Below are 26,572 nucleotides of genomic sequence, written 5' to 3'. Positions count from 1 at the left end.
GTCACGGCCCGGCCCGGGCGCGCCGCGCGCGCGCCGAGGGAGTGCAGCCGCCGCGCGCGCTCGAGGTAGGCGTCGGCCGCGAGGCGGTTCTCAAAGGTCAGGGCGTAGCGGCCCCTCGGCGCGAGGGTCGCCGGGTCCAGGGCGCGGGACGCGCGGAGGAGCCCCCCCGCCCAGCCGTCGAGGTGGGCCGAGGACGAGGTGGCGAGGCGGTAGAGGTCCGAAGGGTCCAGGCTCGGGGGTGCGCCGCGCAGGATCAGGGTGGCGGTGGGGAGCTGGGCGGCCGCTGGAGGAGGGGGCCGGCCGCTGCCCTGGACCCTGGGCCCGAGTTTGCGCGGGTCGTGGAGCCATTTTGCTAGGGAGGGGTCTGGGGGGATGGGGCTTGGTTGTGATGGTGATGATGATGAGTCGACTTGTGAGTCTGTCAGGGGCGGTGGTGGTGAGGAGGAGATGAAGTCCTGTGAGGTCTGGGCGACGGTGCTCTTCTCGCCGGGGAAGAGCTCCTCGAACAACGATGGGCCGGGGGCAGCAGGAGGCTGGCCAGCTGCGCTGTCTGTGGGCGTGGGAGCATCATCTTTGCGCGAGCGGTCCTGGGCGCGGCAGAGGCACCGCGAGGTCGAGATGCGCCGCGGCGTACACGCTGCTGGGACGGTGCTTCTCACCCACGGCGGCGTCGGCGGGGAGAGGAGCGCCGCCGGGAGTCGCTTTGGGAGCATGCGGGCGGGCGGTGTGGTGGTTGAAGGCGCTATCGAGGCGGCATCACATGGGAGACTGTGTTTTGAAACTTTGGCCCAGATCACTTAAGAAATTGCTCCAGTCTGGAGGTGCGCTGATCGAAGAGATGATGAGAGGTCCAAAAGGGTCGGTTGTCGCTGGCGGAGGTCTCAGGCTCCGGATTTGACTCCTGGCGCATCTTGACGCCCCCCACTTTGGGCCCGTCAATACTGTTGGCCAATCGCCTTGGAACCGGGAGTCCGGCGAAAAAACTCGAAAACTTCGGCGCCGACTCCCCGTCTACATCTACGCTCAAGCCTAGCTGAGTTTCAATATTGGCAGGGGTGGTCAAAGGCTTGAATCCGAACCTGCAAATGGATTATCTCACCACGTAATCCCACGCCATAGACAAAATATGTCTTCCAGATCATGCCCCGTGCAGCTCCGTCCGCTGAAGACGGAGATGCTCAAGGGCGCGTCTCGGCTCCATGTTAGCCAAGAGCTCCTCCTCGAGCTCACCCGCAGCGCCGAGAGCGGCAAGCCGTGCACGATAGAGAGGTCTGGGGATCCCGCTTCCCGGAGAGAGGCCGTCCTGTTCAAGTCTGCCGAACCGAATCTCGGCAAGAAGGTCGCACTGATCCCCAGGCCCTTCCAGGATGCCTGCGGCTTCACGTACTCGGACCAGCACACCATCACCTACACGCCCGGCAGCACGCTCCCCGAAGCACAAGAGATCGTGCTGGAGGATGCCGGCAGCGACAGTGCCATCAACGCCCTGACTGAGCAAGCCTGGATCTACGCGGTCGAGGACCAGTTCTGCAACATCCAGACCATCTTCTCCGGCATGACGCTCAAGGACGTCGGGTCCCGCGGCGCGAAGAAGACCTTTGCTGTCAAGCTTGTCGACGGCAAGACCAACGGCAATGCACAGTTTGTGCTCGGCACCACGGTCGTGAGATTTCACAGACCAGGCGCGGAAAAGCTCCCCCGTGGCGACCTGCACCTTGCGCCCATCGAGGGCATGGCCGGCCCCGTGCGAGAGCTGAACGACTTCCTCTTGCGGTTCAAGTATGCGCCGTTCCCGCAGGCCGTCACGACCTGCGGCATCGTCATCCACGGCGGCCACGGAGTGGGCAAGACCATGCTCCTGAACCGCATCGCCGCAACGGGCTGGGGCACTGTCCTCCCTATCGCCTTCAGCGACAAGCTCACCTCCATACAGGAGACCTTCCAGAGAGCTCGGGAACAGCAGCCCAGCATCGTCACCATAGACCGCTTCGACAGGCTGGTCGACAAGGACCGGTCGAATCGCCAGGCCGTCATCCAGGCCCTGTGCAGCTTCCTGGACAAGCTGTCGGCCGGGCCCGAGAGGAACGAGGCGCTGCCCAAGGTGGCGGTCCTCGTCACCTGCCAGGACTACGCAGCCGACATCCCCTCCGACCTGCGCGAGCCAGGGCGGCTCACCAACGACGTCTTCTTGCCCCTGCCAGACGTCGACTGCAGGAGGACGATCGTCAAGTCCTTCGACGTGCCCTTTGAGCCGTCGATCAAGGCAGACGCCGTCGACTACGTCGCCGAGCGCACCCACGCGTACAACGGCACCGACCTCTCCCGCCTCGTCACACGGGCGATGGAGATCAGCAAAGTACGACACTGTCGCGCGGCACCCGCCCCGTCCGCCCCCCCCGCCGACCCAGCATGGACTGCCGACGAGCAGCAGCAGCAGCACGGCGGCGGCGACACCACCACCCCCGAGCACCACGTCTCGTACGCCGACGTCAACGAGGCCCTGGTGCACATCCGGCCCAGCGCCATGCACGACGTCAACCTCAAGCCCCCGCCGATCCAGTGGTCCGACATCGGCGGGCAGGACGCCGCCAAGGAGTCGCTGCGCCTGTCGGTCCTGATGCTCAACGAGCGGCCCGAGGTCCTGCGGCTCTTCGTCTCGCGGCCCCCGCGGGGGATCCTCCTGTACGGACCCCCCGGCTGCTCCAAGACCATGGCCGCGCAGGCCATGGCCACCGAGTCCGGGCTCAACTTCTTCGCCGTCAAGGGCGCCGAGCTGCTCAACCAGTACGTCGGCGAGTCGGAGCGCGCCATCCGGCGGCTCTTTGCCCGCGCGCGCGCGGCCCCGCCCGCCATGATCTTCTTTGACGAGATCGACTCCATCTGCGGGCAGCGGCAGGGCATGGGCGGCGGCGGCGGCGGCGGCAGTAGCAGCACGTCGACGTCGCACGGCAGCCTCAACGTGCTCACCACGATGCTCAACGAGATGGACGGCTTCGAGGCCATGAAGCAGGTCGTCGTGCTGGCCGCCACCAACCGCCCGCAGGTCCTGGACCCGGCGCTGCTGCGCCCGGGCCGCTTCGACCGCCTCATCTACATCAGCCCGCCCGACCGCGCCGCGCGCGAGACCATCTTCCGCAACGAGATCGTCAGGCAGGGGCGCGGCGCCGAGGGCGCCGAGGGCGGCCAAGGCGGCGTCGACCCGGCGGCGCTGGCGGACCGCACCGAGGGGTTCTCCGGGGCCGAGATCAGCGGCATCTGCCGGAGCGCGGGCGCCGAGGCCTACAAGCGGTACAAGCTGCGCGGCGGGGCGCAGGGCATCACCATGGACGACCTCGAGCGCGCGATCCGGGAGATGCCCAAGATGATCACGCAGGCCATGCTGGACGGGTTCAAGCAGTGGGAGGACAAGTTTGCGCATTTCTAAAAGCGGCGCGGGTCTATCTATCTTTGCATGGATGCTTTTTCTTTTTACATCCCCATGAAGAGCTTGCTTGGTGCGAGATATAGTCTCAGCGAGAAATCTAGCGCTTCAAATGAATCTTTGTAATGATGTACAACAAGTAACAAGGGGCCCATGCCGATGTGTTAGCTCAGACCCCCTCCTCCATGACTGGCTCAGTCAGTCCAGTCACGACCAGCTGCGATTGTTCATATCATCCGACGCCTGTACACGCCAAACATCCAGCTAGCCCTCAGGATCGTCAGGCCCAGCGCCATCTTGATGCTGTCCTGCAGTACGTTGAGCTTGCTCCCCTCCACCTCGTGCCAGTCGATGGGCACCTCTGCAACCCGAATACCGGGGCTCCTGCCAATAGTAGCGCCCTCGTCGTCGAGCACCAGGGAGGCGGGTGCTGACTCGGCCAGCATCAGCATCTCGATGTCGAAGATCCAGCCTTCGGAGTGCATGTATGGGATGATGTGAGGTAGGGCGGCTCGGCTGAACAGCTTGAAGCCGCACTGCGTGTCGGAGAGACGCGAGGTCGCCGGTGGAGTCAGGATCATCAGGACGAAGTGGAAGGCCTTCATGAGGAAGTTGCGGAGTGCGGAGCGCTGGATTCACCGGCATGCGGTGTAAGCGGCAATTCAGAGACTGATACGAAAGAATAGAGATCGCTTTCATACCTTTACAACGGCCTCACTTCCAACCAGATGCCCTCGACTGCCGATCGCAACACCGCGGTTCGCTCCGTCAAGCACTTCATTGCAGCCCGCGACCAGGTTACCCAGGTAGCTGAACTTGGAGGCGCCGTCCGCATCCGCAAACGCCGCGTACCGGCCGCGCACATGGCGGAAGCCGTGCGTGACGGCACCGCCCTTGCCACGGTTCTTCTCCAGCGTGACGACGCGGATGACGTCGTGCAGGTCGTTCTTGCGCGCAAACTCGAGCGCCACGTCGACCGTCCTGTCCCTGCTGCCGTCGTTGACGATGATGATCTCGTAGCCGGTCACGTCCTCCTCGTCGGGCACGCGGTGCCTATGCGCGTGCCGGTTCGGGGTGCCGGGGCGGCTCGAGGGCTTGGCGGCACCAGCCGCCTTCTTATTGCTGTTGCCTTGACCGGGTCGACCGAAGCGGGCGTCGAGGTAGTCGACCATCTCCTGCAGGGCGGGCAGCATGCGCAGCTCCTCGTTGTAGGCGGGGACGACGACGCTCATGGCCAGCTCGGCGGGCTCGATGGAGCCAGTGTCGGGGACGCGAGCGCCGTCGAGGCCGGCAGGGCCCGAGACGTCGCCGATGGGGGCCTTCTCGTTGATCTGGCGCTGGACCAGCCAGCGGTCGTACCAGCAGGGGAGCTGGCGGGTGACGACGGCGCCATTGGGGTCGGTGGTGCGGTAGGTCTTCTCCGAGGGAAGAACGGGCCGTGGCTTCGGGGCGACCGCATGCAAGGCTAGGTAGAAGGCAAGGAATGCAGACAGCGAGAGGGCGAGAAAGGCCAGCAGGAGCAGATGAGGCGGGGTCGACAGGATGGTGGCGACGAGGCTGTCGAACAGCTCGGCCGGCAGGCTAAGGAGCGACATGATTTGCGGGATGCGCGCAGTTCACAGTCTAGCCACTAGCCACCCATCCACGCGGTCTCAATTGTGTGCCTTGTAGATAGAGAGAGAGAGCGAGCTTGGCGGCCGAGACAGGTCTCCCTCTGGCGCGGACGTGGGGTTTGTTTGCGGTATGGGATTGCACATGCAAATTGAGGCTACGCTGGTCACTTTCACCAAAAAAAACGCGTTCGGTGGCAGCTACCTACCTAGGTAGGTACCCGGGTAGGTCCAAGCTTCCCTGCGCGCCCCACGCAGCCCCTGTCCCCTGTCGATCTGGGTGGGAAAAGCACAGACCGCGTGCCTGGGAAACCCCCCCACCTTGCGCTAGGGCAGTCCACTGAATGACGGGTAGTGTCTCTGGGAAGTTAGTGCGTTTAGCGCGAGCCTCCAGGGCGGGTGGCGTGCAAATCCAGCGGCTGATCCACCATCCTTAGGTGTGTCTGGTTGGTGGAGGGTGGACAAAGCTGTCCAAATGGCAGAAGCAGCCATACCTTGGCATTTCACAGAAATGTGATCCATCTTGTGCGAAAGCCACCACCGTCATTACTTTTGTCTCTCGCCGTGGAGTCACGATTCTTCCCCCTCCTTGCTTCAGAACAATGGATACCTGTGATCAGTGTGTCGTGTGTCCCCTCAATCTGGGCCTGTCTGGTGATTGTGGAACTGCATGTTTGCTTGCAGATCATGGAGTCGCGGCTGCGGTTCAGGAATGATCTACCAGGATCCCGCGGCTTGGACCCTGAACTTAAGCAGCCTCAGCTGAGCCGCGCCCGCCAGGCTTCTTCTCTTCAAGGAATGATCAGCCGCAATATAAGCAGCACGAGCTCTTTTCCGTCGTGTTTAATCTCGGCCACCGGAGCCGAACGAACGGGACGGGATTCCTTTGTGCCAATGCCATCCTCGCCGGCTGAGCTAACGAACGGACATGCGAAAACTTGGACCGACAGGCCCCTGCATCAAGCCACTGCCAAGCCTACAATTACAATTACAAGTCACAATGCTGGGTACTGGTACAAGCACACATAGGTACATACATCTCAGAAACCTGGCGGCTCGCTGATAAGAGGCTCTGCGCTCCAGTCCTTGATGGAAGCCGTGGAAACGGGCCGAGCTGCGCGTCCGCGGTGCCCGTCTGCAGCACATCCAGTCATTGGGCTGAGGAACCCGAGAAAGCAGGATTGGGGACTCGTTGGTGCTGGGAAATCAAGCTTGCGATCTCTTATCCAACAGCCAACAGGAATCCACCCAAAACGGCGACAAAGAAAGTTTAATAGTCGGTTTATTTGCTCCATCCACCACCGTCTCTGCCAAGAACCCGTCTTGGAAGCTAATCACCCGTTCTTACCTCCCGCTTACCGAAACAAGTCCCATCTTTGGGATTCTTAGTTCTCGGCGGCCTGACCAGCAAATCGCAATGCTGGACACAAAGCGCCTCATCCCCTAGGGAGGTGTGGATGAACGTCGTATTCAACCACACTGCGGAACAGAACCCCCATCCGCACCTGAAGCAGCTAGTTACCTGAAGCAGCCGCGACACGAGGAGGTCCTCTCTTCTTCAGGGCGGCTCTGGTCTTTCATTGTCTTGACGGAAGGCTTTCCTGGGCTGGCACATGCTATTGATTCCATGCAGGACTAGGGCCAAACCTTGGGTCCCAAACTCTGCCCTGACGTGCCCGTGGTCAGCAAAGGAGACCGCACGGGGTTCAGCGTGCACCATGTCCTGTGTCTGCAACGATGCGGCGGATGGACTATTGCTTGCTCTGCATGTTCGAGCCAGCCAACCCCAACAGCGCCTATTCTTTGCCTGCATCCACTTGCGGGCCTGACTTCTCCACCAGCCGGATCCGGGCAGGGATCTTTTTTTGGTATGAACAAGGCCTGGTTGACAAAACCTGCGACACTGTTGGCTGGTTCGAAGCGCAGAAGAAGGCCAGCCGCTACCGTTCACCGTTCAGACCTAGCATCGCTCTACCAGGACTCAGGCTCCGCCTGCACTCCGTTCCTGCAAGCAAGGTTGTCCCCGGTAGCTGAACACGAGCTCGAGAGCAGGCAAGAAGCAATGGAAGAGCAAAAGTCTATGACGGCGGCGCGCGGTTATGGGGACTGGGCTTGATGAATATTGATGGCACCACCAAGGCAGAATAGAACGTTGTGCGACCTGCCTCTCTGGTCGATGCCTACGTACACGCCCCCCCAGCAGACAGCAGGCGAGCGGAGGCCCGAGAACCCAGGTCTGAGGCCGCAGGGAAGAAGATAAGGTAGCTCGCGGCGGAGCAACCTCTGCTGCCTGCAGCAAGGGCCTCGATTGGAAAATGTGCTGGCTGCGCAGGTATGCGAAGATATGCAGAGAACTATCAAGATCCCTGCCTCCGGCGGACAAGGAGGGCCAGGCTGGCTGGCTGGCTGGCTGGCAGGCTGGCAGGCTGGGCAAAATACCATGCGTCCATCCGTCTGCGATCGCACATCCATGCAGCAAATTTGAGACGATGATCCTCTTTCTAGCTCCTCTGGTCGTCACACAACCTCATTTCCTCAACAAAAGCGGCAATACCAGGTTACACTGGAGCTTGGACAGATACGAAAAGAGGTTCTAGCGGTGCAGGGATCAGGGGGGCCCCTTGTCCAATATCAACGTCGTGATATTGTCGGAGGATGGATGCTATTGCTGGCCATATCTCGAGCAACAACATACCGGTATCTCTGGGCGTTTGTTGATAAGAGGAGAGGCTCAACACCATATCTAGGGAATTGGGATATAACAACATCTCATAGGCTCCCGCCTTGGCGAGCGTTTTCGGGAGTGGCTTGCCTGAACCGTGTTCTCCCAATGGGCTGAAATTGCCCATTGGCAAAAGCCACAAGCCCATCCCGCCGCATGGGCGCTCCTCGTATCTCTTGGCTCTCCGAGCCTATCACAGCAAGGACAGACAGACGCTCACATCCAACGCACGTTGCCAATCTTTTTTTGTTCCTCCGGCCGCTTCGGCGAGCGGTGAGGCCATCGAACCTGATTCGATATAACCCCCAAGCCACATTGGACAACCAGACGTACGTACCTGACAACGCACGCCAATGAAATACCCGGCTGGGCAAGAGCCGTCCAAACCTGCAAGCAGGAAACGCCACCTATACATCAGAAGAAAAAAAAAGGAACGAAAGACTGTCGTTCCTGGGCGCGGATCGTCGGACAGCAGCAGAGCTGACCTGCATGGTGGCTGGGCTTCAATGGAGGTGATGAGCCCGTCCCCCCGTCACGAGCGAGCTACCCAAGCCAGCTGGATGATATGCAGTTGCGGGCTCGCGCGCCCGCTTTTCAGCTGGGTTTGCAAAAGAGAGAGAGAGAGAGGCCGGATGGGGGGGATAAGGTAGGTATCTTGGGGAAAAACGCCTCCGCGGCTGCGGGCGACGCGCTCTGCCCTCCGTGCCGAACTTCCCTTCTCTTTTGACAGGCAGCTGAGACCTTCTCTTCCCGAACCCGAAGTAGGACGGATTTAGTGTCTGTGAAATCAAAGGAAATGTCGCACAGCTGGGACGGCGAGGGGACGGGAGAGGCTTGTAAAGACAAAAGAAGAGAGAGAGAGAGAGAGAGAGAGAGAGAAAAGCAAAGTGCACTCGTCTGTTCGATGCGCTGGCATCGTGGGGTTTTCCCCGTAAGTTCGTTTGCAAAGATTGGCTAGGTTCGGCATGCAACTGCACATGCTGTGTTTGCGGTCAGTCACGTTGTGTAATGTCCGGATTCGACGGATGCCCAGCCCTGCCAGAATGTCTCAGAGATCCCGGGGAGCCAAACCTGACCGCTGGGATCTGCACTGGGGGGGTGGAAACCTTGCTTTCGCACCCATATCCGTAGGATAGGGGAATTACCCACTTGAGTAAAGGTTAGGTAGGAGAGAGCCGAGACAACTTTCTCTCGGGTCTTCTTCGTCCCATTCCAGCGAGCCGATGGGGAAATATGTCTCACGGAGAAGGAAGCGTTGAGGGAAAGTGGGCAGAAAGCGTGGTGAAAGGCCCGGCCTCTCCACAGGCCACATGGATGGACTGTGTTCTATGTGGAGAGTGGCCTCGTTTCCACCAAGGGGGTTCCAGAGAGACCGTCTCGTCTTTTCGGTGATGCCCGCAGGGAGCTATTCGTTCGGTTCAGCTGTTCTCGATCGGCAACCTCCGCTGGGTTCACTGCGGCGCTGTAGCTCGTTTCCCAATGTTGAAATTTCAAGACTTGCTATGATATTGATCATGAAGGGAATAAGTCCCGACTTTCCACTGCTCGAGAGGGACGCGTGTGCGTTGCAAAGGCACCAGAGTAATAACAGGACTTTGTCCAGAACCATAGGGCCGAGTCTTTATACTTTCCCACGTACTCCCCTCCCAGTCTATATATAAAATATGGTTTTCCCATTTGCCGTCAGAGTATGCGCCTCCCAGTTGCCACAATTTCCAAGTGGTCATTACAAAAAAGAATAGTGATAGAGTCCCCCAGCCCCTAAAAAACCAAAATGAGAGAAGAAACAGATCCAAGTCGAGTCGTAGGCCAACGCCGTAGAATGAGTATCATGATAATGATGTGACAAAAAAAAAAAAAAGAATGGCTGTAAAAGCGAGAGAGATCATGCCGCCCGCCCGCTCCTCTCGGATGTGCGCGAGTAAGTTTGACAGGTGAGACAGGCCAGGGCCCAGCACACCTCAAGTCACGACGCTAGGTGCAATGAATGACGTTGAGTCAAGCGAACGTAAAAAAGCCGCCTGGCAATGGTGCGATGCTTTCCGGGAAATAATACAGTGAATGGTAGAGGTTTGGTCGTAAATGTGATTGGGGTGGCGTCAAGTTCGGCGTCATTAGCGCGAGGCCGGACAGGTGATGGCGTTCGTTGGTCGAGGAGGGGGGGGAAAAAAGGAAGAGTTGCTAGTCTGCCAGGCTAGTGACCGATGGATGGGACGGACGCCCTGTGTACGGTTTACCGGCTCAGACGGCCACTGCGGCCGGTTTGCTGCTGCCGCGAAGCGACCAGCGGTTCTTCTTGGTGAGCCTGGCACCACCACCACCATGCGCTTTCGATAGCTTGCTGGCCCTGGGCGGGGCGGCGGGGGTCACGGGTGGTGCTGTCTGGACCGGCGCAGAGGTGGCGTCGTGGAGGTCTGCTGGCGGTGCTGGTAGGGCGGTAGTGGTGACGGCCACCGGCCTAGGTTCTTTAGCGGCTTGGGCTGGCGCCTCGTTAACCAGAGCCCTGGGAGCCGAAAAGTCAATGGCGTCGACGCGAGTCGAGGCTGTGGCTGCGGCTGCGACGCTGGATGCAGCGTCGATGGTCGCCGTCGTCGATATGGCCATGCCCATCGGGGGCACGGAGCTGTCGTCCGAGACCGCACGGGGCATGGTGTCGAAGTCGGGGAATGGCTCGGCAATGTAGGCCGGGTCGATGTCGGCGGCGGTGGTAGACGAGGAGGTCGATGAGTTGGGCAGCCCAAAGCCGGACGAGATGCGGTGCGAGCTGGCCGAGCCTGGCCGGCTCATCCTGGAAGGGGAGCTGAAGTTCATGGGGGGCAGCGCAGGAACCGGAGGGATTCCCGCGCCTGTCATGGGTGATGCTGTTGGTGCCGTTGCTGTCCGGGGCGCCGAGGGTCTCGAGGACGAGGGAGGGTAGTACGTGCTCCGCGCCTGAGGCTGCGGGCTGTGAACGACCGCTGCAGGAGGATCCGAGACTCTCCTGCTGGGGTGAAGACGGTGCGGCTGATCGCTGCTGTTGACCACGCGCACGGCAGCGGCGCGGCTGTCTGGCGCTCGCTGGCTCCAGCTCTGCTTGGCCGGCATCTCCAAGTCGTCCTGCGAGCTCGTCGAGTCGCCGGAGCTGCCGACTGGCGATCCTGCTGCGCTCCTATGTCAGCCGGGGCGCCTGGGAAGAAAAACAACCAACTTCTCGCACGGGGGTACCTTTGCTGGAGGTTCGGCTGGCGCGGCCAGAGTCCACCATGGCGGGCCGGTCGACGGTCTTGCCCTTGACCGCGGCGCTCTGCGGCCGCTCCATCATGGGCGTGTAGACGACCTCGCCTCCGCGGTCGCTCCACCCCGGCATGCTGCTGTAGCTGTAGGCCCTGGGGACCTTGACCATGGGGTTGGCGTAGACGGACGGGTACGAGACGTGGGAGAGGGAGCTGTTGACCCGCGGCATCATGCCGCTGTGGACCGGCGTCATTGATCCCGCCACATGCATGCCCAGGCCGCTTGCTGTCATTGCACTCCTCCTCTTGTGCTGTTCTATGATCCTCGGGCGGTCGTCTGCTCTCCAGGTCTGCGGTGCTCCATTGAGTGCATCGACGGCTGCATGGGTGGGTACGTGCTTGTAAGGCGGCTTTTCTGCGGCCTTCTTGTCCTTCTCGGCCTGCTTGTCCTTGTGCTCCTTGGCCGCCTGGCGACCCCGTCTGATGAGAGAGAAGACCGACATGAGGAGCTGGAGCTTCGAGATAGCTGGTGTATTTTTTGTTTCCCTCTCACCGGGTCAGAGGTTGGGGAAGGGCGAAGCGGGCGGGAGAGGAAAAAGCGGACGAGACGAGGAGGGAAGCGAAGACAAGACAACGGCTTATACGCCGTGGCCCGTCAAAGAGCTAGATCCTGGCCGCTAGTCTGTTCTATGGCGGCACGTTCGCAATGGCGACGACGGAGAGAGAGCGTCTGCTAGGCCAAGAGGGGCGAGCTGGGGGATGGAGTGGTTGTATGGTAGGTGGATTTATTGAACCCTGTTCAACGGGCGACGCCAGTTGCAGTTGGAGTTGGACTAGTGAGGTAGGCCGAATGGCCGAATTCAGGAACCACGGCCAGACAAAAAGAGTGGGTGCGGCCCAGGGGGATGGGGCAAGGAAGTTGGTGGTGCGGCCCCGGTGTCCTTGGTCTGTTTCTGTCGAGGGCCCGAGTCGAAGCACAAGTCAGCAGCGGGTGCCACTGACGGGACGAGAGGCGTTCAATTGCTTGCTCTCTGGGAGGCGTTGACGTTGGGATTTAAAAGAACCCTCCAGCCCTGCCTGAACTTGGGGGTCTGGACAGTGGTGCCGTGTTTGAGAAGCTCGTATCGATCGGGGGGGAGTGATAGACACCCTGCGAAGGATCAAGCACACAGGCGGCGTCTGGATGACACCCTGCTCGAAAGAGGGGGATCAACCACGTGCACCAGGCCGAGAAAGCGCAGAGCAAATGGCCAGGATGGAGTCGTCCTTTGGAGTGCAGAGTGACTGCAGCTCAAAGGGAAAGGATAATGCGTGTAAGATTTAGCGTTGGAGGGAGGATTGGACCCGGCAAAAAAAGGCACACAAAGTAACGACTGAGGCAAGAGAAGATACACGGTCTTCCGTGATTCATTAGAGAAGGGCAAACGGTATGTCCCCGATGAACAAGCGTCGATGAACAAGCGAGAGATCCGGAGGACACAGGATCATACAGGAGCGCGGCTTGATGATATTATATGAGTTGGGTAAACAAGAGAAAAGACAGACAGACAATGGGTGCAGCAGCCTGGGAAAAAGGAGACGAGACCGGGCCTCTTTGTAGGTCTGTCCGTCTGTGTGTCTGTCACCAACGACTGCATGCGAGCGTCCCAATCAATCGACGGTGACTTGACCAAACCCTGCTTCGGGCTGCAAACTATTTTCAAAATCCCCGTCTCCCTCCATCTGTGCAGGGCAGAGGGCCAGCGCAGAAGCAACCACGCAGGAGCAAGCACGCACGCGGGGGCGTGAAACAATCCTGGTTCGTGGCTCCGAAACCTCCTTCTTCTGGTCGATCATTACAAGTACAAGTAGATTTCCCTGGTGCAGATGGCAAGGCGATGGGTCCCCTGGCCGGCGAGTCTCGGTTGGCTTGCCCGTTAGCCGTGCTGCAGGGTTTGACCAGGGGGCCGAGGGAGGGGGGGGGGCGGCGGGCTGGTCCAGGATGGATGCGACGGGTAGGTGACCAGCCCTCAGCAGCATGTACGACGTGCGAAATAGTCACAATACAATACTTCGTGGTTTGTGCGAGGTGAGGGTGGAGGGCATTGGCAGATAGGTAAAAGAAAACCCAAAAGAAGCACCCATGGTCAGGGTACTTTTCATTCCGTGCATATGTGCCGCCAATATCACAGCCCAGTGGCCCATTCCATCTGGGCTGGCAGATACAATAGACATGTCGGCGCAAACATACCCTGCCAAGCCTGCCTGTGGATGATTCTTCTTTTGCTGCTACAAGTAGTTAGTCTACCGTTGCCTCCAGATCATGACGAAGAAAGGCGAAACGGGCGCCCACACCCCCAAATGCGACCGCCGTGGCCACTCAGGCGAGCCAACGGCGACGTTGGGCGTTGAGAGGGTTGAAACGGCGCGCACGCTGGCAACTGTGGCAAGCGTAGAACCGGTACATTTTTTTCTGGGCGAGCCAACGCACCATAGAGGAGTAGTCGTATTAGAAGAAATGCCTCTCAGCCAGTGCTTGAAGATTTCACAAGTGGGTGGGCCTGTGTTGCTCGTATTCGAGAGCGTACAGGTACACAGCCAGTCACTGCACGAGCGCTGTGGCCCAAAAAGACGTGCAGAGAGGTAGCGGTACATTAGCGGCCCTCTTGGCAATACAGCAGGTTCAGCTGCCCAGGCCAACGACGTATTAGCCGTCAAGGTTGGCGACTGTCATGGCGTGGTTAGCGATAGCTACCAGTACGGCCCGGCTTCGTTCTATTGGAGCCCGGGGTAGTGCTGGTTAGTGGTAAACGTCCTCAGTCTCCGTTCAGTGCGGATCATCTGCCTATTTGTAACTAACATGGCAGCCCATGCAAATGCTTTCCAGCCGCATGCTGCAGGGGCGGCACCCCGGGACGGGTACTCTTGAAACTTCACCGACTTCATCACTCACCGCGGGCGTCATATCTCTCGAGGCAGCTTCGGAACGAGACCTCATCAAAAGTCCCAGAGACTATTGCGCAATGTGGCTGATGGCTTGATAAGAGAAGATGCTCCTCCGAGCGCCTGTCGGACGGACACGTACGTTGAGCGAACGACGATGAGTGTCCCCGGCTGTGGCCCCCTCCATGCTTAGGCTCATCCGGTCCAAGACACCGAGGGGACATGATTCGACAATGTAAGTGACGAAAAGTGTTGGGATCAGACAGGCGGTATACCGGACGCCGGCAGCTGCATCTGCCAGATGCGAGTGGCAGCCATGATCCGATAGTCAGGCTCCCCTATCTACCGGTGGGCTCGATGCTGTGCGAGCCACATGACATCGCGAATAGGTAGCTCTCGCGAGATACCCTGCGTGGACATGGATGGACTTTGACGCCCCAGGTCTGTCTAACGGCACTCCTCTCCTTATCAAGCTCGGATCCGGCACGGGCGCCATCGCCATCACAGCTGTTCGACCAAAGGACAATGCAGCATGCTGCGGAGCTGACCACATGCATAGGTACCATGCAACTGCGCACTCGAGCGAGAACACAAAAAGGCGGATCCTTGTGTCGACCGAGATAGAGCACAAACGGCCACACCCATCGTCAGGTCGTGCCCATGTTGTTTCCGACAAAGTTCGACTGTATCCACAGACTAACGAAGAGTAAGTTTCAGGTCTCACCAAGTGGGAGTATCCGCACACAACACACGGGGCCCATGCGTAAGTGGATGGACCGAGAGGCTCTTTGGTGGACCATCCGATCCGCCGCCATGGATGGTGCAAGTTGGCATGCGGGATCCGGCTTCCTAATCAGCTCGAGTGTGTCCGCGTGGCTCTCGTTCTGGAGTCTGCTTCTGGTTCGAAAGATAAAAACTTGCCGCGCTCCTAGCTTAAGTACGGAGTAGGTAGTTCGCAGGCCACATCACGAGGTCCTTCATTTAGTTTGCTGGGGTAAGTTGGGAATTTCCTTGAGTGTATCGCGTTCCCCGTGATGATTAGGAAGAGCCAACTCTTTCCCCTTGGAGAAATGAGTTGCAAAGAAGATCCTATAACTGCCATACAGCCGTCTCTGAATATTTTTGTCTGACTTGTGCTGGCGATTCTGAGTAACTCATATCAAAGGTGAAGGTGTGGGGAAACCATGCCCCTGATTACGGTGTTTTAAGTCTGACCAAGTTGATAATTACCTAGGTAAGTAATCAGATACTGGAAGCTCGGAACACTCCGGTTCGTGAATGGTGTACCATTTGCAAGTTGGGCCGGCGGTAGATGGGACGAATGGACTCGGGAGAAGAAGCGCTGAGAGGCAAGACAGGCGGCTAATAAAACCGACGCTCGATCCGGCAGCACCCTTCATGCCTCGTCAAAAGCTTCTCCGTCACTCGGCTTGTTTCGTGGGGGGCGCGCCCACGGACAGTGGACAAGAACGTCTACGGGTAGCCCCTGGAGGCGATCTGGAGGCCTGTCAGGGCCTTAAATGGGTGCTGGCCGGGGCATTTTGGAGATTTTGGAGGGGTCAGTTGGGGGGAGTTACAGCGCTAAGGTGCCCCTAGGCTGCGATCTTGGTGACTTCCTTTCCTTTTCTTTTTTTTGGGGCAGCCAGCAAGGGGGCAAGAGCCGACGCCCGGACCACCCCAGACAAGGGGAAGGCATGGCAAGAATGGCAATCATGGCAAGACAAGGCCAGGCCATCACGCGTACCGTAGCTCGGCCCCACTTTTAGGTCAATCCTGCGCTACGGCCTTGACAGCCAGCCTGAAGTTTCTTATCACCATCTCTCTTGCAAATGAACCCAAATCCCACACGACCCCAAGCCCGTTTTTTGCGACTGCTGCCCACGCGACACCCGGCACACCACCCCGACTCCCTCCCCGGCATCTGGCTCGGCCCCGGCATCGCAATCGCCAGACGTCCATCGCCATCGCTCTGTCGCTTTTTCCCTGTCCCTCCGCGACCGGCCCAGGCGCGCGCGCCCGCTCTCACCACCCCAGGAATTTGTGGCGCTTCAGGCTGGGTGGTCATCCCGATCGCCAATCCTCCGACGTCACCCTGCTGCCGCCGCAATCTCGCCGCATCGCCGCAATCGCCATCTCGCCCTCACCCGACCGACCGACCGCCTAGTCCCAATTGTGCGCCCATCTCCACGGGCGCCCGCACGCCAGAGAAGGTGGCGGCACTCACCCTCATCAGCCAGGCCGAAACCGAGCTCTCCCTCCAGCAGCATCTGGATCTCGCGCCTGATCTACTCAACTACACCCGGGTCGTCTCCGAGGGGGACCCCGAACCCGTGATGATGGCACACTCGGTGCCTCATCAGTCAACCGATAGGAAACGTGTTAAGGTCTACGAACTTCGTAACAATGACTGGTTCGACCGCGGCACCGGCTTTTGCACGGCCACGTACATCCCGGTGCGTAAAACCCCGCTCCCTCACGGCCTTCCCAGCCATCACCCTGTTCGCATGCGCGCCAGAATGCTCCTGCGCGCGCGTGACTAGAGATTTGGCATAGCTACCGTCCAATTCTGCCGCAAGGCCTTGACTGACATACAAACTTGATGATGCGATCTAGGTCGACGACGGGCAGAGTAAGGAACCCCGGGTCATTGTGGAATCTGAAGATCATCCCGACAGGCTTCTGCTCGAGACACGTATCTGCAGAGAAGATGGCTTTCAAAAGCAGCAAGGTTTGTAGCACGTCTCCCTGTGAGATGCGCACGGCATCAACTGACCGACCCTCCCCTAGATACCCTGATTGTTTGGACTGAGCCCAGCAATGGCGTGGACATGGCATTGAGCTTCCAAGAAGCCGAAGGATGCAGCTTGATATGGTTGGTTCCCAATTCGCAGCAGCTGCGAGACCAAGACCAAGAATATCACGAATATTGACATATCCCCGTTAGGAAATTCATAAGTAGCATCCAGCAGTCTTTCCAGACGAGTATGGCGGGCCAAGGTAAGGCGGCTTCTCTCTCGATGACGCAGGCCTTCGCTAATGACAGCCCTGTTCAGATGACAGTCTCTCTGACGACTTGGCCATGGATATGCCCACAACCATATCCCTGCCTCCTGCCGACCTGAACAACCTTCAGGAATTGGACAACAACATGCGGATTATGAGCTCGTCTGCCGGCGGCCGGGATGCACTCGCCAAGTACATCATGAACGAAGATTACATCAGGAAACTCATTCCTCTTGTCGAGATGGCCGAAGACCTGGAGAGCCTCGGCGATTTGCATCACCTATGCAACATCATGAAGACTATCCTCTTGCTGAACGACACCGGAACCATCGAGCACGCCGTGTCGGACGACTGCGTGCTGGGCGTGGTGGGTGCATTGGAATACGACCCCGACTTTCCGAGTCACAAGGCGAATCACCGGCAATGGCTGAATAACCAAGGGAGGTACAAAGAAGTTGTCCGAATCCAGGACGACATCATTCGAAGAAAGATTCACCAGACATACCGGTTACAGTACCTGAAGGATGTCGTCTTGGCGCGCATCCTCGACGATCCCACCTTTTCCGTGCTCAATTCCCTCATCTTCTTCAACCAGGTGGATATTGTACAGCATCTTCAAGCCAACGTCGGATTCCTGAACGATCTTTTTGGCATTTTCATCGACCCTGGGGAGGAGCTCTTGCGGAAAAAGGAGGCAGTCCTGTTTATTCAGCAGTGCTGCGCAATCGCCAAGAACCTCCAGCCACCAGCACGCCTCACACTCTACAACAACTTCTTGTCCCATGGTCTTTTGCAGGTCATCAATTTCGGGCTGCGGAATCTTGATGTCGCTGCTCGGGTCGGCGCGACGGACATTCTGGTCTCCATGATCGATCATGACCCCCAGATGATCCGGCAGACAATGTACCGGCAACTGCAGGAGAAACAACCACCTCTCACCGACACACTCATCGATCTCCTTCTTGTTGAGGTAGACCTCGGTATCAAATCCCAGGTCTCAGACGCCTTGAAGGTGCTACTGGACCCGACTCCGTCCGGCCAGGCTCAGGAGAACTTCGCCGCTAAGGCCAATGGCGAGTTCGCGAACAGACCCCGTCCCCAGCAGCAGCCCATCGATGCCCAGCAAGAATTGTTCCTCAATTACTTCTACGAACAGTCCGCTCCGCGTCTGTTCAAGCCTCTTCTGGACCTGGAGGGTCGGACCGACCACAACTTCTCCCCTGTCGAGGACGGCATTTTCAGCTATCTAAACGATATACTATGCTTTTACGTCCGGCAACACCACCACCGCAGCAAATACTTTGTACTGACACAGAACCTGGTCTTGCGGTTCGCACAGCTGCTTGACTGTCAGCAGAAGCATCTCCAACTTGGTAGGCATATCTCATTCATACCAGTCCCCCCAAGCCTGAAGCTAATCGTCTTCTAGTCGCCATACGGTTCTTCCGTCAACTCGTCTTCCTCCAGGACGACTTCTATTCCCGTCACATTGCGGAGAAGCGGGTACTGGGCCCCATTCTGGATGTTCTGATAAAGACACTGCCGCGCGACAATTTGCTTTGCTCAGCATGCCTCGACTTGTTCGAGCTCATTAAGAAGGAGAATATTAAGGAACTCACGATGCATCTGGTCGACAACTACCGCGAGAAGATGGAAAGATTGGACTATCTGGAGACGTTCCAGAGCTTGCTGCTCCGCGGCGACGTGCCCCAAGGCTATGGAAACTCGATGGACTCGTACTTTAATGAAGGCGAGGAGGACACATCCAATGGCAGGCCATCCAATGTTGGAGTCAGAGGCCACATGGAGCATCTCGCAATGGACCCGGAAGAGGAGGCCTACTGGAACACTTCGGATGACGAAGACGATGCCGACGTGAAGAAAGCAGGGCAAGCCACCGTTCCGAATGGAGGAGAGCTGGCATCAAAACCGCTGGTGGACTATGCGTCGGACGAGGATGCCGACGAGAACGGAGACTTGGAAATGCCACCTGCCGAGACCCAGCCTGGCGCCGATCATGCCGAGGACGACTCTCTTAGCGACACCAGCACGACGTCCGTCTCGCCGCCCGAGCGCCTGTCGGAGAAACGACGGCGCGAGGAGGACGAGGATGACGAGCTAGGCAAGTTGATGCAGAACAAGCGCCGGCACAGCGGCTCCTCCGGCATCAGCGCCAACATGTCGGCCTTTCGAAAGAAGAAGGGCGGTGCCGCTGGGGGTGGATCACCAGGTTCGGGGGGCGGAGGGCCGAAGAAGATCTCCATCAGCATCTCCCCCGCGTTGAAATCGTCAACGACGGGGCAACAGGAGGAAGAGGCATCTTGATTTTCTATCCAGATAAAGGGGACGAAGACATACATGGCTTTGGAGCTTTCTACTCGGAACTACCAACACCATTCGACCAGAGCAGACCCCTTATGACGAAGTATGAGAACCGGTGTTTGCTTGAGACTAGTATGACAAATCGGCGTTTGCGTATCACCCCACCGGGGGAGATTTCGAAATTTTCTTCTGTTTCTGCCCACGGCGGTTTTTGGCATCCAGGCTGGCATTTTTTTTTCGGGTGAATATCTATGGAACCTGGCGTCAACGTAAGCGGTGGGCTGATCAGCGGCCGATGGGAATTTGTTTAAACCTGGACACCCTTAAGGATGGAGATTGGTCCTCGCTATCGGGGGTGGAAGTGCAGAATCAGCCGCCTGGGGTGTGGCTAGTCGCTGGGCAAGGAGAAAGAACGGCACGCTGCCTCTCGGGGAGTTAGGGGATAGGGGAGGGCGATGTTGCGCAGACCAGCGGGGGGACCGACATCGATGTACATTATACCTACGACACGTGTATGCCTTTTTCCCATTTTCTTTTTTTTTTCTTCTTCACAGCATTGGCAAGCGCTCCCCGAGACTGGGCTGGTGGTTCTGAGGGGTTGCGATGGGATTAGCATATGCGTGCTCCAGAATAGCAGAGACGCGACCAAAGGGGAGGGAGGAGAAGAAGATGTTGATCCCTTCTGGTCGCCCACAACTTTTACTCCAGGGGCTGTTTTCGGGTCGAGACGAGCATGAATGATTCAATAACAAATAAGTAAAGATCCAAGATTTTGCGTCGGCGTCGTGTGCATGCCACGTGGTTTATGCTGTGAGTATATATGTGTTTATACCTCGCTGTTGCGAGTCGAGTACACCTCTCTTCCTAGGAGGTATCTGTCAAGATTCATATTTACGTTATCACCGTATCAACAAGAAACGTTTGGTTTCAGAGGAGGATATTAACTATTATCAAACTGGGTCCCTACAAGACCCCTTGAGAAAACCCTATTCTTCGCCTTGTTTATAAACCCAATATATATACATGTATATCATTCGTCCTTTCTTTGCTAATACAATATGCGTCCCCGTCCCCCTTGCTGTGCTTCGCTCCTCGGAAGCAAGCAGAGAGAGTGCATGAGAAATGAGGGCAAGCCCCCCCCCCCCCAATCTGGTCCGACAGCCAGCTTTCTTTCTACACCCTGTTCTGTTCTACCCCTTTCTTTTTCTCTCTCTTCTTACCCTCTATCGGGTGTGTCCCCGTCGTCTGTCTATACACACACGCCCCGTCTCATCTCATCATATATATGCGTTTGTGTCCTTACTATGACCAACCTCCCCTTGCCACTCACTCGACCGCCAACAAGCCATCAATCAAGCGCTCACAGCAGCTCCCGGTACAGCACGGGCAGGAACACGACGCACGCCTTCCACAGGATGAGCACGGCGTCGACCAGCACGAGCGGCGACCTCAGCAGGCCGAGCACGACGTTGCCGCCGCACACGACGTCGACGGCGTTGACCCAGACGGCGAGGAAGGCGACGGTGAAGAAGTGCCGCGCCAGCATGAGCGGCTGGTGGACGAGGCCGCCGAGCATGGCGACGGGCTCGTCGGTGACGCCGAGCTGGAAGTAGCGGAAGCAGCCGCGGCGCAGGGCCATGAGCTGCCGGTCCTGGGCCTCGAAGAGGCTGTAGAGCGCCTGCGCCAGCACGTTGATGATGGACGACAGGCTCTTGCGGCGCCAGTGGAAGGGCCGCAGGGCGGCGCGCACGGCGTCGGCGTCGCCGAGGTCGGGCACGCGCGCCGGGTCGAGCAGCTCGGCGACGAGCAGCACGTCGTTGAAGGCGACCGTCATGCCGCCGCCGCCGAGCGGGTGGCGCATGTTGTAGGCGTCGCCGAGGACGACGACGCCCGGGTGGCTGCCGATGGCGTCGCGGGCGGGCGGCAGCCACGAGTTGGGCATGGAGCGCGGGATCCGGCCGTCGGCGAGGGCGGCCTCGAAGCAGGGCCGGACGGCGGGCGGGAGGTTGGGCAGGACGACGTTGCGGATGTAGCCGCGGACGCCGCCGGCGGCGGGCGAGGCGGCGGGCAGGTCGTTGGGCACGGCGATGAGGGCGCGCGTCTCGCGCGCGCCGATCTGGTAGATGAGGATGGGCGCCGCCTTGCCGATGACGACGTGGCCGTAGCCGGCCGGGGCCAGGGGGCAGTCGATGAGCTCGAGGGCGTAGAACTTGGAGCGCACGACGGGCGCGCGGCCGACGTACTGCTTGCGGAACTTGGAGGCGTAGCCGTCGGCGATGATGGTCAGCTGGCCGAAGAAGTAGTCCGGCCGCTTCTCCCTCGTCTCGCGGTCGACGGTGGTGAGGGACTCGACGCCGAGCACGGCCGGGCCGGCGTCGCCGGTGATGGTGGCCGTGACCTCGGTCTCGACGACGGTGATGTTGGGGTGCGCTAGGCAGGCCTCGCGCAGCTTCATGATGAAGCGGCCGTGGTGGAAGGAGCGGCCCTCTGGCCTCTTGAGGTCGGCCTTCTTGGCGGAGCCGTTGGCGACGGCTGCGTGGTGGCCGTTGGGGCCGTCGGTCATCTTGTGCGACTGGGCGTGGACGCGGCCGTCCTCGTCGACGTACGAGTAGGGTATTACGACCTCCTGGTCGAAGTTGAGGACGTGGTAGCCGTAGCAGGGGATGGCGTCGATGCCCTCCGTGCACCTCTCGAGGCCGAGCTTGCGCAGGGACCTCACGCCACCGGGCTGGAGCAGCTCGCCGACGATGCGGTCCGGCTCGCTCATGGAGCGCTCGAGCAGCAGGACGCTGCGGCCCTGGTTGGCGAGCGCGTAGGCGGCGGCGCATCCGAAGACGCCCGCGCCAACCACGACCACGTCCGCCTCATGGAACTTCTCCCTCCGCTCCCTCTGGCTCTCCGCGAACTCGGCGTTTGTCGTCATGTGTGGTTGTTGGGGGGGGTGTGGTCGGTGTATGTGTGTGTGTATCGTAGGCCGGTGTCGGCGCCTTTTCCAATGGGAGACAAACAGAGCGAGACACAACAATCGCGATGCTCCTGGTTTGCAATCAAACAAGTACCCAGAGCAACCCCTCCAACTCTACAAATGCGAGAGAGAGAGAGAGAAATGGGAGGAGGTCCGTTCAAGATCGGGGCTAGTGGCGAACGGGGCGCGATCAAGAAAGGGTCGTCGTGGAGAGCAGATCGGTCAACGGTGTGTAGAAGGCGGACGGAGCCAGGAACAGACAAGATACAATCCAAGATGTGAGAAGAGTGCAATCCTCGAACAAAGAAGGAGCAAGAAAATTATCAATCGCTGCACGGCTACTCGAGGATCTAATTATCAGACGAGGCTGCTATGATAGGTAGGTAAAGTAAGCTGGTTCCTGAAAAGATGCACCCCTCGCCCTCCTCGGTGGAATTTTTTCTCCACCGGGCTCAATTTACAGTGGTCTGAATTAGGCGGTAGAATCGTGCCATTGCGGTTCTCGCCGTGCTAGAAATGGTCCAATCAGTGGGGAAGAGGCAGCGATCCCGCCTGTTGACCGCCAAATTTCACATGTCATTCGATTTTTTCTCGCCCTTCTGGGATGGGCTGGGATGGAACGCGTCAGGGGGGGTTTCCTGTCGAGCCTGTCAAAGCCTCACCCGTTGCTCCCCTTTCCCATCCGCCCACGCTGCCAGGCAAAAGAGACAGAATGGGCTCATATCAGCCGCGCTAATGCCAATCAGGATCCCAAGGGTACCGCCTTTTGGAGAATGCCAGGGTCCAGATTTAACTCGGAATTTCCCAAGGACCCTGAAAGCACAGAAACATGCCTACAACTTAATCTGCCTCTTTTTGTCTGTCTCGTGATGACACGCGATATGGCGACCCTCATAAGGCTGCTTCAGCTTTCACATGCTTATTTTCCTCTCAAAAAGGGATTGCCCACCTCGATTGGCATCGGCCGACCAGCTGCTGACGAATGTGGCTTGGATGAGGATGTTGTATATTGGTATGTAGTACAGAGAAAAACGTTGGTATTCTTTCATGTGATGAACCAAAACTCCTCAATGTGCCATGCTATCGTGATCCAATATCACTATCTATGTATGCTTTATGGTAGAGGTAGAAACAAAGTACAGGCGCTATTCTTCACACTCAATCCCATCCCATCCCACCCCTAGTCCAAATTACCCAGTAGCAGCCAGCGGCTCAGCCTTGACAGACGTAGACTCAATATCGGACCCGTCTGAATGTGAATGCACGTCCCTGAAACCGAGATCCTCGTCCAGGTCAGAGCCCAGGCTGGCCCTCTCGGCATCGTACTTCTTCAAGGTCCACGGCGCGGGCACAGACCCGGCCTGCTTCCCCTCGCGAGCGGCATCCTGGGCTGCCTGCGCCATGATCTCGAGGGCGACGGCGTTGAGCTCCTGCCTCTCCGAGCCGAGGGTCTGCCTGCCCAGGCGAGACCTCTCCAGGCCGGCGGCGATGGCCTCCAGCCCCTTGCGGGCGGCCCCTTGGTCGGACGAGGCCCTCAGCAGCCGCCGCGCCCTCTTCATGGCCGTGTAGCACATCTGATCTCTGATGCAGGCCTCTTCCGCACCAGCGATGACCACCGCGAGCCCCTCGACGTCCCGCGCAGCGCCGTATGCCCACATCAGGACCGAGAAGTTGTAGTTGTTGTACCCAGGGCGCCTGCCGACCCTCTCTGCCGCCGAGAGCGCGAACGCAACGGCCCCGCTGTAGTGCTTGGCCTTGCACAGGTGAAGAGCTGCCCGGTTCAGAGCAAAGTCGGACAGCTCGAGTTGCAGCTTCTCGAACTCGCCCAACTTCTCCTTGAGGCCTTGGAAACTGTGTTGCTTGCCGACCCGGTGGTCCACAGCATCCAGCTGGGCCACAAGAAGGGGAATCGCAGCAGCGCTGATGTCATGGCCGGCGTCCTGTGCCTCTCTCATCAGGTCCACCACGCAGAATCTGTCGTCCTTGTTCCCAGTCAGGGAGGCAACTACGGCCGCCCTGAGACACTCTTCATTGTGGGGTAGCCCTGCTGCAATCGCCTGCTTGTAAGCAGCGATGGCGCGGCTCGACTTGCCCCGCACCATGGCCTGCTTCATCGTCAGAAGCACATCGTATTCGTCGTTGCACTTCCGCGAAGCTGAGGAACCGCTTAGCTTGGCACCCAAAGAGGCTACCTTCCCCATGACACATCGCCCACCGTTTGCTGACATCTTCGCATCCCGGACAGCGGCGTTCATCATGATCCTTTGGGTGACTTGGTCCTCTGACTCTGGGTTCAGCTGGCGCATTCTAAAGAGGAGACTGCGTAGCTCGGGATAGTGAAAGTTCCAATGTTTCTGGCAGTTGAGGAGGATAGAGTTGCTGAACGCAGCATTAATGCTGAAGCCTGCACTGGCACAATACCTGAGCCAGCTGATGAATGCCGTCTTGTCGTGGACGGCGCCGTACTCGTTTGCTATCATCGCGACCATGTGGCGTGAGACAGGTACTTGCATGCCGTCAATGTAGGATTTGAGGAAGGCCTCAGTCTCTCCGATGGTGTGACTCTGCTTGTATACCTTCAAGATCGGGACAAAGATCTTGTCACTGTCTAATGCTGAGAACGCGGTATGACGCCTCATGGTGGTAAAGCTGTCCCGAACTCCGTCCCAGTCCCCCGCTTTGGCTTTGGACAGGGCAAAAAGGCCCAGGAGGCGGCAGTCTGTTTCGCAAGTGGCATCGAGCTGCACGAGCTCATGGAAGAGCTCGTCGGCCTTGGCATGTGCGCCGGCTTCCAAGTAGATCTGGATCATAACACGGTATACACCGTCCGGGTGGACCACCTTGAGAGCGATGCTTTCTGCGAATAAGTCACGGAACAGTTGTGCGATGCCGTCAATGTTGTGATCCCTTTCCCACTCGCAATACAGAAGTCGAGTAACCCAGCTAGTCCGTAATGGCTGATTCTCTCCCCGAAGGGCAAAGAGCCTTCTGAGAACTGTCTCTGCTCGATAGCCATGGACGTTCGAGACTGAGTCAACAATCGCGTCGCCAATCTGACACAGAGCGTCGTCACCAAGACTGTCCTCAGGTGTTAGAAGACCGAATAACTTGACTGCAAGTTTGTGCTCTTGCTCCTTGTGTAAAGATGTCAAGATCGTCTGGAAAAGGTCGCTTGGAACACGCTGGTATGCGATCATCCTCCGGCAGATTTGCTGCATGCCGAGACGATATTTGGCCGAGATAGCAGCCTCAAAGAGGGCACCCGCGACATCAAACAGCTCGCGGCTGGGCAAATGACAAGGTTGCGTGAATTTGGGGAGGAAAAGGGCAATGGCGAGTTGAAGACGCGTGGTGAGAGGCGTTGCAGCTGAGCCGCTGGGGAATTTCTCCGGAATCAGAGATTTGATCACAGGGAAGGGCTCATGGGCGTGGTACATCTGCTCGTCGAGCGGTCCCCGTTCAACGGCCAACTGCAGTATCTCTTGTGCCTGCTCAGTGACCCCGTATCGCTGAGCTGCCACGCACAACCGAGAGGATATCTCGAATAGTTGGGGTAAAGTTGATTGTGGGAGCTGATCCATGGAGAATGCCACTGCTAGGGATCGCATAGCAGCATTGAGCCCCTTGAGATCAGTGGCATCGGCCAACTTTGAAAGCTGCGCGACAAGCTCATCAGGATTCAGTCGTGCCGCGCCGTCTTTCAACTCTTGTTGTGATACAAGTCTCTGATGGCTCATCGCTGATTGAAATATGGGCGGTGTGGGTTCGGACAAGGTAGGGGCAAAGATGTTTGGTATGGCGACTTTCAAGGGGTCGACTGTTGGCAATTGCGTATGCTGCGCTTGGCGTCCAATACGTTGAGGGCTCTTGCTCCTTGTCCGTGTTGGGGATGTTGGGGAGGGTTCTGCGGAGTGAGTCTTTGAGGTAGACTCCCGTCGGGCAGGGCCTTGGAGCTTCTGAGGCAGGTCATAGCGCTTCCAGTATATCGGGTTCGACTCGACGATGAATTCTTCCTCCAGAGCAACCGCGAACGCCGTGCCTCCGGTATGGTACTGCTTGGCCGACCGCAGCTTCTCGCCGTTGTTGATTGCACTTCGTGCAGTGTTGATGCGGCGGCGGCGGTCTTCGGTGACCAAAGCGAGGGTGCATGTCGTCCCAAAGGCGAGGCCGCGGAGTGCCCTTACGGCTGCCTTTGAGGGCACGGGAAGGGGAGTGTTGGACATTGCTCAGATGAGCAGGCTGCCATTGCGGTAGCGTCTGACCAAGGCAGAGCAAGCAGATCTGATCCAAGAACCCGACCGTGTCTCCTTTGAGGTCGTGCGGTTCTGCGATGGCTGCCAATTCTTGGAAGGCAGATGATTCAAGGGCAACAGAAGCTCTGAAGGAAGAATCGCA

The 26,572-nt window shown here is 58.6% G+C and overlaps 7 protein-coding genes across 7 annotated transcripts; 2 read left to right on the top strand and 5 right to left on the bottom strand.

Annotated features, from left to right (window-relative positions):
- E0L32_006562 (uncharacterized protein) lies at positions 1–713 on the bottom strand (the record flags this gene model as incomplete). Its single annotated transcript, XM_031141208.1, has 1 exon — positions 1–713. A coding segment is annotated over one exon (713 nt), but the record flags the coding sequence as incomplete, so codon positions are not given.
- Positions 714–1,126: 413 nt separating this feature from the next.
- E0L32_006561 (uncharacterized protein) lies at positions 1,127–3,424 on the top strand (the record flags this gene model as incomplete). Its single annotated transcript, XM_031141207.1, has 1 exon — positions 1,127–3,424. The coding sequence occupies one exon, from the start codon at positions 1,127–1,129 to the stop codon at positions 3,422–3,424; it is 2,298 nt and encodes a 765-aa protein (XP_030994846.1).
- Positions 3,425–3,648: 224 nt separating this feature from the next.
- E0L32_006560 (uncharacterized protein) lies at positions 3,649–5,016 on the bottom strand (the record flags this gene model as incomplete). The annotated part of the gene is made up of 2 exons (XM_031141206.1): positions 3,649–4,050; positions 4,123–5,016. The coding sequence occupies 2 exons, from the start codon at positions 5,014–5,016 to the stop codon at positions 3,649–3,651; spliced, it is 1,296 nt and encodes a 431-aa protein (XP_030994845.1).
- A 4,978-nt stretch (positions 5,017–9,994) lies between these two features.
- E0L32_006559 (uncharacterized protein) lies at positions 9,995–11,468 on the bottom strand (the record flags this gene model as incomplete). The annotated part of the gene is made up of 2 exons (XM_031141205.1): positions 9,995–10,893; positions 10,958–11,468. 2 exons carry the CDS (start codon positions 11,466–11,468, stop codon positions 9,995–9,997), a joined length of 1,410 nt encoding a protein of 469 aa, XP_030994844.1.
- A 4,248-nt stretch (positions 11,469–15,716) lies between these two features.
- Positions 15,717–19,215, top strand: E0L32_006558 (uncharacterized protein; the record flags this gene model as incomplete). Its single annotated transcript, XM_031141204.1, has 6 exons — positions 15,717–16,340; positions 16,501–16,615; positions 16,675–16,759; positions 16,832–16,884; positions 16,941–18,263; positions 18,320–19,215. The coding sequence occupies 6 exons, from the start codon at positions 15,717–15,719 to the stop codon at positions 19,213–19,215; spliced, it is 3,096 nt and encodes a 1,031-aa protein (XP_030994843.1).
- Positions 19,216–20,572: 1,357 nt separating this feature from the next.
- Positions 20,573–22,135, bottom strand: E0L32_006557 (uncharacterized protein; the record flags this gene model as incomplete). The annotated part of the gene is made up of 1 exon (XM_031141203.1): positions 20,573–22,135. The coding sequence occupies one exon, from the start codon at positions 22,133–22,135 to the stop codon at positions 20,573–20,575; it is 1,563 nt and encodes a 520-aa protein (XP_030994842.1).
- Positions 22,136–23,367: 1,232 nt separating this feature from the next.
- E0L32_006556 (uncharacterized protein) lies at positions 23,368–26,400 on the bottom strand (the record flags this gene model as incomplete). The annotated part of the gene is made up of 1 exon (XM_031141202.1): positions 23,368–26,400. The coding sequence occupies one exon, from the start codon at positions 26,398–26,400 to the stop codon at positions 23,368–23,370; it is 3,033 nt and encodes a 1,010-aa protein (XP_030994841.1).
- Positions 26,401–26,572: the final 172 nt, after the last annotated feature.

Source organism: Thyridium curvatum, assembly GCF_004353045.1.
Source record: "Thyridium curvatum strain D216 chromosome Unknown NODE_37_length_373104_cov_81.786046, whole genome shotgun sequence".
Classification (NCBI taxonomy): Eukaryota; Fungi; Ascomycota; class Sordariomycetes; order Thyridiales; family Thyridiaceae; genus Thyridium; species Thyridium curvatum.
The sequence above is the reverse complement of the archived record's forward strand: the minus strand, read 5'-3'. Positions and strand labels throughout refer to the sequence as shown.